At 38.8% G+C, this 14,636-nt stretch overlaps 1 protein-coding gene across 3 annotated transcripts in view; it reads left to right on the plus strand.

Annotated features, from left to right (window-relative positions):
* The window catches only part of LOC138691422 (zinc finger protein 235-like), a 39,760-nt gene that overhangs the window by 17,453 nt on the left and 7,671 nt on the right, over positions 1-14,636 (plus strand). For all 3 annotated transcript variants that reach the window (XM_069813346.1, XM_069813345.1, XM_069813344.1), the window contains one exon: positions 5,995-6,132. In XM_069813346.1, the coding sequence (XP_069669447.1) occupies positions 5,995-6,132 (138 nt within the window). The remainder of the gene's footprint in view (positions 1-5,994; positions 6,133-14,636) is intronic.

The following is a 14,636-nucleotide window of genomic DNA, read 5'->3' on the forward strand; positions in this document are numbered from 1 at the left end:
TGTCAGAAAAATTGTCAGTGATGTCATAAGTATCTCGGTAGGCTGTCTCTTTATTTAAAACTTCCTTTCCTTCAATATTATTTCTTCTCGAAAAAGGACACTAACAATGAATTAACTACACCAGCATTATTTCTCGCATTTGTTTCTGTTTATTTTTTCCCAAAATACATAACATTGGCCCATATTCACTACTGTACTACGAAGTACAATAGTACAACACCCTCGCTTAAGTCATAAACTAAGACATAGGGGAGAGAACATTGTGGGTCTCTGCCTGGCAAAGAGCTGGAATTTTCGTTTTTTATGGCCTATTTAGGAAGACAAGTCACCATTGCTATTCCCACCCCACTCTACCCTTGAGGCTGGCCCATGGATGGGAAGAGTGAAACCTGACCAGGCCACAAGGCCAGACGAATTGTGCCTCAGCTACAGCATTTTAAGCGCAACCTCAAAAGCCCGTGAAGACACACGGAATGCAGAAACCAGACCTGGCATGAGCGATCCTGTCCTCAGGAACAAATTTTACTGGAAAACAGGTCTATATATATCACAAGCCAGATCCAGCATGAGCCATCCTGGCCTCAGGAACAAATTTTACTGCAAAACAGGTCTATCTACATCACAACGTTTTCAAATGCTTCTACAGCGATATATGCTTCATTCAAATAACTAATACATTATATAAAAACACAAAATTTGATTTCAGTTAAGCCAAGTGACTGAGGCCCGGTCTCACTTTCCTCAGTCAATCAGTCGCCACTGCTTATGATTAAGATTGAAAAAATATGTATATATATATATATATATATATATATATAGCATGGTAATTCTCGGTGTTATCTTACTCACCATTAATTCTGTCGTTGTCAAGAATGTCATCATGTCCACGAAAAGAACAGGGTTTTCTTGTTTCTGAAAATGCCTATTTCGAGTCCTGATCATAAGCATAGTAATGGCTAAATACACGATACACGATCAGGAACATTACAACCCATTATAGTAGGCACTTAATATATCGATGTTTACTATCTTTGTTTTTTGTAAAGTAGCATTTATTTGTAAATTTAAATATAAAATTTGATTCTTGTCAATATTTTTGTACTACATAAGTAGGCCTACAGTGAATCTGAAACATCTCAATTCTGTAAGTTATTTGTGGTACCATGTGAACCATACATGTCTCTCTTACAATAAGGATTACATTTATAAACCTAATCAACCTTAAAATGAAAGGAAACATATATTGAATACATGACCGTAGGATACATGTTTAGGATTATGAACATAACTGATATCAAAATTCGTAATTTTAGGATATATTTTGTGAAAATAAAACAATGGTCCAAAGTCAGCTTCTCACAGAGAACCGGGCCCTAGAGACACACAAGCAGGTGTTAATGAAGGCACATTTTTTTACGATTTCAAATTTGTTTTTCGTGCCTTAATTGGGAGATAATAACATTTCTATAGTCAACACACTTTTCTAAGCTTTCAACCTATGGTTTAAACTTGCACTTCCAATTTCAGCTTCTTTAAATGAACTGATATTTTTCAAGAAACTCCAAATGTATTGGACTGCAAACATCTTAGATGTCAGTCCTGCTCTAAAGAATCTTGCACGTCATTTTTGGTACCTACCTCAGAGAAGAACTGGTTGCCTTTGTCTCCTAGGATAAAAAAGTATCAATGACTGAAGATTTCCAAAATGATGGTAGTGAGGACCATTGTGGGAGAATAGCTTCAGATCTGCATAGCATCTTTGAGAAAAATAGAAAATATGTTATGACTGCCAACACTTTGAGATTTTTCATCATACTTGGTCTTGACGACTAAATTTACAGAATTTGATATCGAACTTTGGCTTATTACATTGCTACAAAAAAGTGGAACAGGTTCATCTACTGCACTAAAGATACATGACAATAAAGAATTGCCTTGATCAAGGAATAGGACCATCAGTTACACACCCAAAATGTACAGCAAATGCAATTTTTTCTTTTGCTTGTCAGCGATCACTTGAGGAGATGTTCAGACTTAGTGAGTGGAATAATTACTACTAATAATTGATAGACGCATTAATATCACTCTGTCAGTATTATGTCATCATATGACAATATAGAATGCATTTTACCGATTTTTAATTTTGTATTATACAGTGGAATCCCTCTTATCCAGCACCAAAGGGACCAGGCTAGTTCTGGATAAGAGATTTTTCCGGATAATTGAGTAAATACCGGTATATACAAAAAAAAAAAAGTTCGTATTTCATGGTGCCAAATGTTGAAACTACAGCCATGTGAAGTTTATTTTTCTATCACCTGTTCGTAACTGAATAAACATAAAAACTGTGTGGATTTTCATTATTAAAACACAACACAACACAAATAATACACTAATTTTAGGTTTGAATATTCACTGAAAATTAAAGTTCGTGCGAACATCCTAATGTGGCAACACTGACGGTCCAGACATAACTAAATAAACAAAAACTGTGTGGATTTTCTTTATTAAAACACATCACACAAGACACTTATATTAGGTTCGAATATTCACTGAAAATGAAAGTTTGTGGGTACTTCCTAATGTGGCAAAACTGACGGTCCAGACAACTAAATAAACAAAAAGTGTGTGGATTTTCTTTATTAAAACACATCACACAAGACACTTATTTTAGGTTCGAATATTTACAGAAAATGAAAGTTTGTGCGAACTTCAAGTGGCAAAACTGAAGGTCCAGACTGTGGCAGTGTGACAGATTTAAACTTTGTATTCTATTGCATTTTGCTTACAATAAAGAAAAGTTAATATTACAAACTTTGGTAACAACCTGTAATCTTCGTCTAACATTTAATAAATTTTGTGAATATTATTGTATTAACTATGTTTTTTCTGCCATTATAATAACCACATTAATATAACTAGCTGTTCTCTGCCATCATGTACCTTTTAATATCTGGCCACGATTTCTGTGTTTTACTTGTGCCCAGTTGGCGCGCAAGTAATCTGAATGTCACGTGCGTGATTTTGTTGTATTTTGAGTGTCACGTGCGTAATTTTGCTGTATTTTGTGTGCTGTTTGTGCAAGTGTTTTTGTTTGTTATGCCTCGTGGAAAATTATTGGGTGTGCATATGAGTGCTTTTGTTCATGATACCTTCTGCATAATTATTGAAAGCAGCAAAATCCCTAACGGAACATTTTGCTTGCACAAGGGCACAATTTTGGGGCTCCCGAGGTAAAAGTGAACGTGTAGGTACTAAAAAGCCTGATTACAGCACTGGCCTCAAAGGAACGAAACTCTTGTGCAATGAAATTCTGGCTAGCTTGAACCTGGAACTATCACTCTCATAACCTATAGGGTTACATTAAAATCTTGTCCAGTAACCTCATGTGATGCTGAACGATCATTTTCAACATTGGGTAATATCATTGCAGATAACACACAAAGCATGGGAACAGAAAGTCTTTAGAAGTTGTTAGTTGTGTTTTGCAACCATACAGTTAAAGCAAACAAGAGAAATAAAGTATACATATTGAACCTTGATGTCAAATTAAAAAAAAAAAACATAAGCGGTACCTATCTGACATATCATTCATATTTTGTTTCCTAAACCCTGTCTCAAGAGAGCTGGGACTCGGCCAAAACAAACTTTCCACTTTTCCCTCTACATCGTAGCACTTGGTGGAAAAGCTATTAGTTGATTTGAAAACATTTAGGCCTACTACTAGTCCGGTAATCTCTCTGTTAGTGAAGTGTTTTGTTTCAAATACATTATAGACTACTACATTAACTTTATATTATACATACACATATAATGAAGTAATAAAACATACCTCTTTAATCACTGTCGTCTAAAGGTTCTACGCTGTCCATATCATCATCACCGTCATCACTGCTGCTGCTGTCAATATTAATAATCAGTCTCGACAGTTTCCTCCGTAAGCAATCATAATTCCACATTTTAACCTCTTCTCTTACTATCATGTGTTGCACACATGCCCTCCATTTCTTTACAGTCACAGTTTCGATTCCTTCTTCCAACCATCTGCGGATCTCTGCTAGGGTGAGTTTCCTATTATTGCGAGCAATATGTTCTTTAATTTGGCTCCACACCAACTTGATGGGATTTAGAGCACAATGATAAGAGGGCAATCTTAATACTTGTCTTCCAGTGGAAGCTGCTACCTTGTCAATTTTGTGTTCACTGCATGAAATTCGAAGAGCTTCAGGTATCAAATTCAGTAACTCCACTTTGAGGCTGGATTCATCATAGTGTATACTTTTAGAGTCTAGCCACTGTTTGATGCGAACTTTTGTCCATGATTTATTTGGCACTTCTTTTATTTTCACGCTGTGGCATGGAGCATTATCCATGACAATGACAGCATTTTCCTCTAGACGTGGGAGTATATTCGTGAACCAGTAATCAAATCTTTTTCTGTCGATCTCCCATGGTAGTCCTTTGTAGATTTAGATTCGAAGACCAATTTTCCATCATCAACGAACCGTTTATCATTTCCTATATGCAACAATATAAATCTTTTGTCCTTCCCTAAAGGATTCTGCAGCCCCTATAGACAAAGTATGAAGAAAGAAATCTTTCCTTGATTTAACTATTTCGTCTTTCAGAATTTTCTGAACAGTATTTCCTGCATTGACCCAAGTCTCATCAGGATAATATATTACCCTTCCCTCAGATCTGAATTCCTAATTGATGAAAGATATTTTCTTCACCACAACACAATATCGTCTCTATGAGTTAGGAAACAATTAGCTTCTAGAAACATATTTGAACTTCAGAACTTTCAGTAATCTATGAAGTGATGCTCTGGATCAAGAAAGCATATGGGGATCATTATTAATTTCGGCCAAGATTTTATTCAATTTGAGAAGTTCATTTTGAAAAAAAAAAAGTATTTTCACCTGAATAGCAGATTTCGTGAAATCATCATACTTGTCTGATAGAGTTGCTCTATTGCGAACTTTCTTTGGACTGCAATGTCGCTTTAACTTCTTTGTCTAAAGTCAGTTCTGGATATTCTTTACATAATGTATTGTATACATTCAGAACACCAGTCGACCTGGTTGGCAAGTTGGTATAGCGCTGGCCTTCTATGCCCAAAGTTGCGGGTTCGATCCCGGACCAGGTCAATGGCATTTAAGTGTGCTTAAATGTGACAGGCTCATGACAGTAGATTTACTGGCATGTAAAAGAACTCCTGCGGGACAAAATTCTGGCACATCCGGCGATGCTGATATAACCTCTGCAGTTGCGAGAGTCGTTAAATAAAACATAACATTTAACACTTTTCAGGACACCTCTCTTCCCCACTTCTAATGGGCTATGTTTCACTACAAAATTATCTGTCATCGTGAGCTTTTCTTATAAAGTATACTTCACAAGATTGTTATAAACATACAATTACTACCACAACTCCATACGCTTAACTAAGGCTTATACACTTCAGTCAGCCTTATACGCATAACTTTATAAAGTGCACTAATTTTCAGGAAGAAGGCACATTAGAAAAATTCACTGCTACAAGCCATAAACTTCACAACCATACACATACTCACGCACCCTATCACTATTCCAACAACTGCACATCCACCCCAAAATCATTTGTTACACCGAAACATATTTAAAATTCGAGTAATTTCGTTATTTATTTACCAAACACTTATCAACATTAGGCAGAAAACTGTTACCGCTGTCAGATTCAATATAATTCACATTGCATTCTCCTAAAAACAAGCACCATAAAAGGAAAGCGAAATGACAAAATGGGAGGCCGAGGGACTGCCCACAGAAGCCATAAGAGTGATTCCCTTTACTCTCTTTTGTTAGACAAGGTTTAGAGTAAACCCTATAACATTTGGATTTTGCATATTTTTACATATTACATATTTTATTATGCATGTTTCAGACTTCGTTGTTCATGTAAATCCTGGTTCTAGAAATTACTCAATTATTGTGATGTGTTTTGATTTTCAGGAAGTGGATTTATTGAATCTGCACTTGACTGAGATGAAGACAGAATGTAAGGACAACATCTTTCATGTCATATCAGAGATTGAAGTTGAAGAAATTGGAGTCCTGATTACTTCTCCTATGGTAAAGTGTGAATCTGAGGTTAGTTTGGCTCATGCCTTATGCTGGCTCTTATTCACACAATACCTTACCTTCATTCTGGTCATCACCGACACCATCTCTCTACAACCCTTCCACAGTGCTATGTTTCATGTGAGAGAGCTATTAATATTCTCAGTATGTTGATAAAATTATCTATAGGTTTGTATTATTATATCCTAGAATTGATCTTTAAATGCTTTATTTTATATTGAAATAATTTAGATTTCAATGCGTAATTTATTTTATAGGCCTATATAGATGTTATTGAGATGATGCAAATACATTTTAAAAGTTGATTTGTCACTTTTTTTCGCTTGAATTGTTAAGTCTTCTATGTTTTAGTCATTTCCTGTAACTTCAATAACCACAGTGCCTTCTGCCATACGAGAGATGTGTTAGTATTGTCCTTATACTTTAATCAATTTTATCCTGTTTGAGAATATTATGCATATAAACAGTGATTTGAATTCAGTTTTTAACTCTGAGACAATTAAATCGCACGACTTATACTGTCAGATGAAGTATAAAAGACAGATATTAATACCCGAAAACACCTTTTCATTTTCAGATCGCAATAAATTACTTTGTCCCAAACTGCAAAGCTTCCTCTTGTTTCCTGGTAATGAAAGAATCATTTTTTTGTATTTATATGAACAATATGGTCTTTCTTTAGTTATTCACTTACGAACAGCTTTTATATTTTTAATATGCGAGCAAAATGTTTATAGGTACGACTTAATATTGTAACCCATGGTAGGGTAAAGACAGAGTATATGATTATGTCTCGTGACCAGAATATTGTACGAAATGGAAATATGAAAATTGTAGATTTATCCTTCGAAGAGTTGGAAAAATTAAAATATCTTGGAGCAACAGTAACAAATATAAATGATACTCGGGAGGAAATTAAACATAGAATAATTATGGGGTATGCTTGTTATTATTCAGTTGAGAAGCTTTTGTCATCTAGTCTGCTGTCAAATAATCTGAAAGTTAGAATTTATAAAACATTTATATTACTGGTTGTTCTATATGGTTGTGAAACTTGGATTCCCACTTTGAGAGAGGAACAGAGATTAAGAGTATTTGAGAATAAGGTTCATAGGAAAATATTTGGGTATCAGAGGGATGAAGTTACAGGAGAATGGAGGAAGTTACACAATGCGGAACTGCATACATTATATTCTACAGCTGACGTAATTAGAAACATTTAATCCAGAGGGAGGGAAAAGGACCTTTGGGGAGGCCGAGACATAGGTGGGAGGATAATGTTAAAATGGATTTGAGTGAGGTGGGACATGATGATAGAGACTGGATTAATCTTGCACTGGATAGGGACCAATGGCGGGCTTATGTGAGGGTGGAAGTGAACCACCGGGTTCCTTAAAAGCCTTCTGTAAGTAAGTAAGTAGGGTAAATTGTAATCTTGGATAATTTGTGACTTATGTGGCTTGCACTGTTGTTAGTGTTAAAAAGGAAATGTACTGATATCAGGTGCCTGTTTTTTCATAATTCAATGCAATCTCATTCATGATTTTTGTCTTGTCTGCTAACTGATATGTGTTATTACTAGAGACTGGATTTATTGGTTCATATTACTTGACCGTACATTGTTCTCTTAATGATGTTATTTCTATTTTAGATGTTTCTGTTAACAGTGAATGACTGAAATGACACAAATAGCCAGAGGTCCTCATGCTGGCATTGAAAATAACATCACTTAGCTGGTACTACCTATCTATGAAATTTATTATAATACAATTCTTTACAAATCTAATCTTCTGTGATGAGCAAAATAAAACTGTTACTAACAGTTATGTATTATGATATAATGTCATGAACATTTCCAACCAGCAATGAAAGAAGTCCAAACCCCTCACCTAAACAATAACAATCCACCATTGCTTTCCAACCCCTCATTTAGATCAACATTTCCAATTGTTTCATTCTGGTATTAATTTACTCCATGTGTTATACGTGCTTTTTTCGCACAGTGTTTTCGTGGTTGATATTATTACCAATACTGAGTGATATTAAGAGAAAATATATTACATATAAGTAAAACCAGATATGGATTCAATTTTATTAGGTATGTAATTCTAGTTAGTACTTTATTTGTTATATTATCCATTTAAATGACTAAACTTTATTCGTATTCTAGATAGAGAACTTTAACTTATATTTGAAGGGTTCAGAGCCATAGCAGGCCAAGTGCCATTTATTAAAAACGGAGAAAGCAAGGGTTAAAGTTAAGTAAATACCATAATTTAATGAAGATTGACATATCATTTAATATTAATGTGCATAATTTTTCTTACTTACTACATGTGTCGTTAGATTATGGTAATCACTTAATTTTAACTTTTGTTTTCTCCGTTTTTAATAAATGGCTCTTGACCCACAATGGCTCTGAACCCTTCATTTATTGGGTAAGTTGTAGAGTTTGTAGCAAAACACACTTTGGTTAGAGAGAAATTGTACCAGAAACCTGTCTTTACACAATTTGTTATGATGGTGATTGTATGAGCGATCATATTATTCTTAATTATGTTGGCAGAAATCGTAGGGAATGAATTTGGGGTTCATTATTTACTATTAACATTTTAACTGATTACACGGGGCAATTAAGTAATGTGATTACAATTCCCTTCAGCTACCAGATCTTAAGATACTGGTAGAGAACTAGTAATAAAAGTTGCATGTAAATGAGCAAAGATTGCTTAATGGAAACCATTATTTTTTGTTGGTATAATTAAATGATTTCACCAATGTAAACAAGTATTATTAATAATTCGTATAACTATTATATTACTACCAATAATTCAATTATTAATCTTAATATATAAAATTGAATGTGGGTATGTATGTATGTGTGTATGTTCTCTATACAAATCTACACGCTTTGACCGATATGTGCCAAAGTATGCACATTTAACCTTCATAATCAGGAGAAGAATATAGGCTACATTAAAATTGTGCAAATGGTAGTTAAAGTAATTAAAAATATAAAAAATAAAAATAAATAGACCAAATATTCATGTTGAATATTAAAATGAAAAATCTTCTACAGTCAATTGTTCTTTATTATTGTCTGTTGTCCGGTTGAGGTGGGTTCCGTCAAGTTGGTGACCAGGGGATGCAATGGTGACTCTCGTGTTTTCTTTTCCAACATTAATCGCCTTATCACCACCCAGTCCTTTTCATTCTCTCATCTTTTTCATCGCTTTGTTTCTCCTCGCCAGCCACCATTGCATGTGGAATGCCCACCACATCATCACAGCCATTTTCACCTCTCCATCCCCACTGTTTGTTTTGCCACGTCCGCCACAATGACGGGATTGATTTGTTAAGGATGCCTTGCTAGGTTACATTCTTCTTCCTCTTCTAGTTTTTATATACATTATTAGGTTAAGTATCTTAGGCTTATAACTCCCGTCTCACCAGCGGGGATCTTTCCTATCTCCATGGTCCTGTCCCATGGTTTCGAGCACGACTTCCAACTTGTGCCCAGGACACCCAGCAACGAAGCAATAGTGGACCCTTCATACTGCCCCTATATGCAAGTTTAGGTGCCGAGCCCGGACCAGACGTCAAGTACACTCACGTAGAGCCCCTATGGGGGCCCGGGGCGATTTAGATCCTGGCGACCGACTCTGCTCGCCGGGGCGAATATATCGCCCCGACGTGTTACCGCTGACTTATGGGTGTCGCAGTGTAATCAACCACAATTCCCCTGAAGCTGCGTGCGATCTCGGATTGCTCCGGCTTTGGGAGGTGGGTCGGAGTTAGCCGAGTAGTCTGACGGTTGTGCAGTGTAGAGTGGGGAGCCATGGGCGGTTATTCCCGTGGTAGGGGCATAAAACTGCGTCACGCCTCTGGTGTAAGACTTGCCATTAGGTGTGTAATGACCAGTTTGAAGGGTAACTTGCGTGAAGTGGGTTGCTTGGGATCGGGCTGTGGGGGAGGTCCCCACGGCCGGCACAGACCGAGAAGAATTTTAGGTGTCTTTTTCTTCCGCCCTCCAGGTGGCAGGCTGACGCCGACGGTTCCGTAGGGGGGGGGGGCAGTTCAAAATGTCCTCGCGCTCCTCTTCTCCTCCCTCAGAAAAAAATAATAAAAAACAGAAGACAGGAGAAAATACGACTGGTGGTCATATTATGACGAAAACTGCTATGGAACTGGACCCTGAGAAAGTAACTGTCTAAGTGCCGCCTCCGAAGTTTATCAGTATCACCTTGGACGGAACAGAAAAGACAATGAAACACATTAGTCCATTTTACGTGAGACGCGCACTCGACGGACTCGTTGGGAAGATCAAAAATGCAACTCGCCTAAGCAATGGTAGTCTCCTCGTCGAGACAGTATCTCCAAAACAGAGTGAGATGCTGTTGAAAGCGAAGTTGCTAGGGTCTTACCCTATTAAAGTGGAACGGCACTCCTTGCTGAACACCACGCTGGGAGTAGTGCATATGGATTCTCTGGATGGTATGTCTGATGAAGAGATCCAACTAGAACTGGCGGAGCAGTCTGTGTCCAAGGCTTACCGTTTATTACGTAAGCGGGACAGACAGACTGTTCCCCTGAGCACTGTCTTTTTGATCTTCGAAAAGCCTGTTCTACCAGAATGCATCCTTGTCGGGTACGAGCGTGTCCCAGTTTGTGCGTATGTGCCGAACCCAATGCGGTGCTTTCGGTGCCAACAGTTCGGACATAAGCAAAAACGTTGCACAAACAACATCGTATGTGCAAAGTGCGGCGGTGCTGACCATGGTGAATCCCTGTGTGCCAGCGCTGAGCACTGTGTGAATTGTTCTGGGGACCACGCCTCCAATTAAAAAAATTGCCCGAAGTATGTGATAGAGAAGGATATCCAAGAACTGAGAGTCCTAGAAAATATTACGTTTTTCGAGGCGCGTAAGCATATTTTAGATCAACAGGAAAAGGCGACGGAAAAGTCCTATGCAGCAGTATTGCAAAAGGCAACACAAGCAATAGATGTATCTACGCAAACGCCACCTCTTGTTAGTATACCTGGGATGCGTCTGACTGCTGAGTCAGACGACTCGTGTGGCCTTGATATAAGGCCTTACATTCCAAAAAAGATTATTACTGTGGCGACAGAGAAAGACTCTACGCCTGGTAGATCGCTGCGTCGTCGCGCTCCCTGTTCGGGTGACGGGTCGAGATCATGGTCTCGATCAAGATCACGATCGGGCGTGCGGCGATCTACGAGTGAATATCCACGGTCGAAGGCTAAGCAGTCTCAGTCAACGGCACGAAATCCTAGAAAAGATAAGAAGAGAAAATCACCCGTAAAGCCACCATGATAATTTAGATCCACATAATGACTGATATCGTACAATGAAATGTGAACGGTGTACGCAGCAGATATACAGAACTACAGCAATTGATCTATCATGAAAACCCTGCTATTTTATGTCTAAAGATACACACCTCCGACATGAGCATTCCCTGAAAATCTCGGGATACAATGTTTACCGGTATGACCATCTTGCCAGTATTCGTGCTAATGGAGGTTGTGCCCTCCTTCTCTGCCAGAGTATCTTTTCCTCTGTTCTCAACATTAACAGTCCTCATCAGTGCATAGCTGCCAGAGTAACCTTACCTACCATACAGTTTTCAATAGTCTGCGTTTATATGCCTCCAGATACACTTTTTACAGTGCTTGAAATTGAACATATTCCTTCACAGGTACCTGCACCATATCTCTTAGTGGGGGATTTCAATGCATCCCACCACTCTTGGGGCTCAAATTCCGATGACGACAGAGGAAATAAAATAGCAGAGGTATGTACCCGTCTAAATCTTGTTACCCTGAATTCAGGGGAAGCAACACGCCTCTCCTTGGCTTATGGTACATACTCCATGATAGATATCTCCATTTGTAGCCCAGTTTTGTCCACTCATTTTGAATGGTCTGTGATTCACGACCTACATGGTAGTGACCACTACCCTATCCGAATGCGTATGTCCACTTTACGTCCTGCGGAATCTCGATCTCCAAACTGGGTTATTAAAAAGGCGGACTGGGTCGGATTTTCGGAGTCCATATCATTCGATGATAACGGACATGAAAGTATGGACTCTGTAGTAGACCATTTCTCAAATATGGTTATCAAGTCAGTGGAATTATCTATCCCCCAGTCGTCCTGCAGGCCAAAACGCTTCTCTGTCCCCTGGTGGTCGGATGCCTGCAGAGATGCAACCCGAGACCACACCAATTTGAGCGCCATCCGACCTAAGAAAATTTTGTCCAGTTTAAACGTCTTCGAGCAAAAGCTCGTCGCACTGTATGCGATGCTAAGAAGATGTCCTGGACAAACTACGTCAATTCAATGAAAAGGAATGTCCCATCTAACATCGTATGGGACAAAGTCCGTCGAATAATGGGGAAACGTAGTTCTGTAATTCCGGGAATAATAAGCAATGGAGTAACGACCACCAGTCCAATAGAAATTGCAGAAATATTCGCTACCTCGTTTGCACAGATTAGCAGCTCAAATAATTATGACCCGGGATTTCTAAAAATCAAAGATGCTGCGGAAAAACGAAACCTCAATTTTATATCAGATAACACAGAGTATTACAATACACCGTTCATATCCGAGGAACTGGAGGCGGCACTAGACACATCCCCTGACACCTCCCCTGGTCCTGATAACATCCATAACCGTATGCTTCGCCATCTTCCGTCAGCTGGAAAATCCTTTCTTCTGGCAATGTATAACAGAATCTGGACTGAGGGGGTCTTTCCATCTGCTTGGCGTTCCACCATTGTAATCCCCGTCCAGAAACCAGGAAAGGATCCTTCTTTGTCTGGAAGCTACAGACCAATTTCTCTCACCAGCTGTGTATGCAAGGTTATTGAAAGAATGATAAGCAAACGCCTTATGTGGGTACTCGAATCGGAAAACCGATTATCTAACATCCAATGTGGTTTTCATAAGCACAGATCTGCCGCAGACCATCTTGTTCGGCTAGAGACCGCCATTAGAGATGCTTTCCTCAAGAAGGAACATCTTGTGGCGGTCTTCTTTGATCTAGAAAAGGCTTACGATACCACATGGCGGTATGGCATTCTGCAAACTCTGCATGATTGGGGACTTCGTGGTAGTCTACCAACGTTTGTAGCGAAGTTCAAGGCAGAGCGGTATTTCCGAGTTAGAGTAGGTACCACACTTTCTAACGAACATCTCCAAGAAAACGGCGTTACGCAGGGTTCTGTATTAAGCGTTCTTCTTTTCTGCATTGCGATCAATGAAATTGCCCACTGTGTGGGTGACCGAGTATCTTCTCTGTTGTACGTTGATGACTTCAGTTTATATTACAGTTCCCGATATCTTCCGTCCATCGATCGACATTTGCAGCTGGTCATGAACGTACTATCAGAATGGGCTGTTCGCAATGGCTTTAAATTCTCAACTCAGAAGACGCAGTGTGTCCACTTTTACAACCAACGTGGACCACATCCACATTCTGAACTGCGTCTTAATGGAGTGGAGTTGCAATATACAGACACTGCGAGATTCTTGGGCCTTATCTTTGATTAAAAATTAACGTGGGAGGCGCATATACGTGATTTGAGAAGGCGTTGCGAGAAATCCTTAAACATTTTACGCCTTTTGTCAGGGGTTCGCTGGGGTGCAGACCGTACAGTGCTTTTACGCCTTTACCGAGCTCTTATACGATCAAAGCTGGATTATGGCTGTTTTATTTATGGCTCAGCAAATAAATCTAAATTACGTCTTTTAGATACTATCCATCACCATGGGATACGACTTTCTACAGGGGCCTTCCGAACCAGTCGGATAGTGAGTCTTTATTGTGAAGCAGGAGAACCATCACTGTATCGGCGACGTAATGTCTTGTTGTGCTCATATGCTGTTAAGCTCCGCTCGCAGCCTGAGCACAATTCTTACGACTCTTTCCATCATTCGTCTCTTTACGGCTGATACAGTGAAAATCTACGGAGACTTCGTCCAGCAGGTGTGCGGTTTCGTGAACTGCTCTCTGAGCTGGATATACATCTACTATCAGTTCGCACACTGGAGTATACCACCACTCCACCGTGGTTTATGCGACGTCCCATGTTTGATGTAAGTCTGAGCCGATGTTTTAAGAATTTTACACCGGCTTTTGTTTATAGACTTCGTTTTAGTGAACTTTTATCCCGATATCCAAATTATTCATTAGTTTTTACTGACGGATCCCGGATAAATGATTGTGTTGGTTGTTCCTTCGTTACAAATGGAGAGATATTTAAATACAGACTAAGCCAATATAATAGTGTTTTTACTGCTGAACTCTATGCTTTTTACAGAGCTTTACTGTTTTTAATTAGGCAACCTCAGGGCAGATTCCTTATCTGTTCCGACTCTTTAAGTGTCATCCAGTCCTTGCAGTCTTTTAATTGTGATGATCCGCTTGTCTTAAGAATTCAGGAGCTGTTTGTTCCACACTCTCCTTAGCTCTGATTATGAGAT

Source organism: Periplaneta americana, chromosome 16, assembly GCF_040183065.1.
Source record: "Periplaneta americana isolate PAMFEO1 chromosome 16, P.americana_PAMFEO1_priV1, whole genome shotgun sequence".
NCBI lineage: Eukaryota > Metazoa > Arthropoda > Insecta > Blattodea > Blattidae > Periplaneta > Periplaneta americana.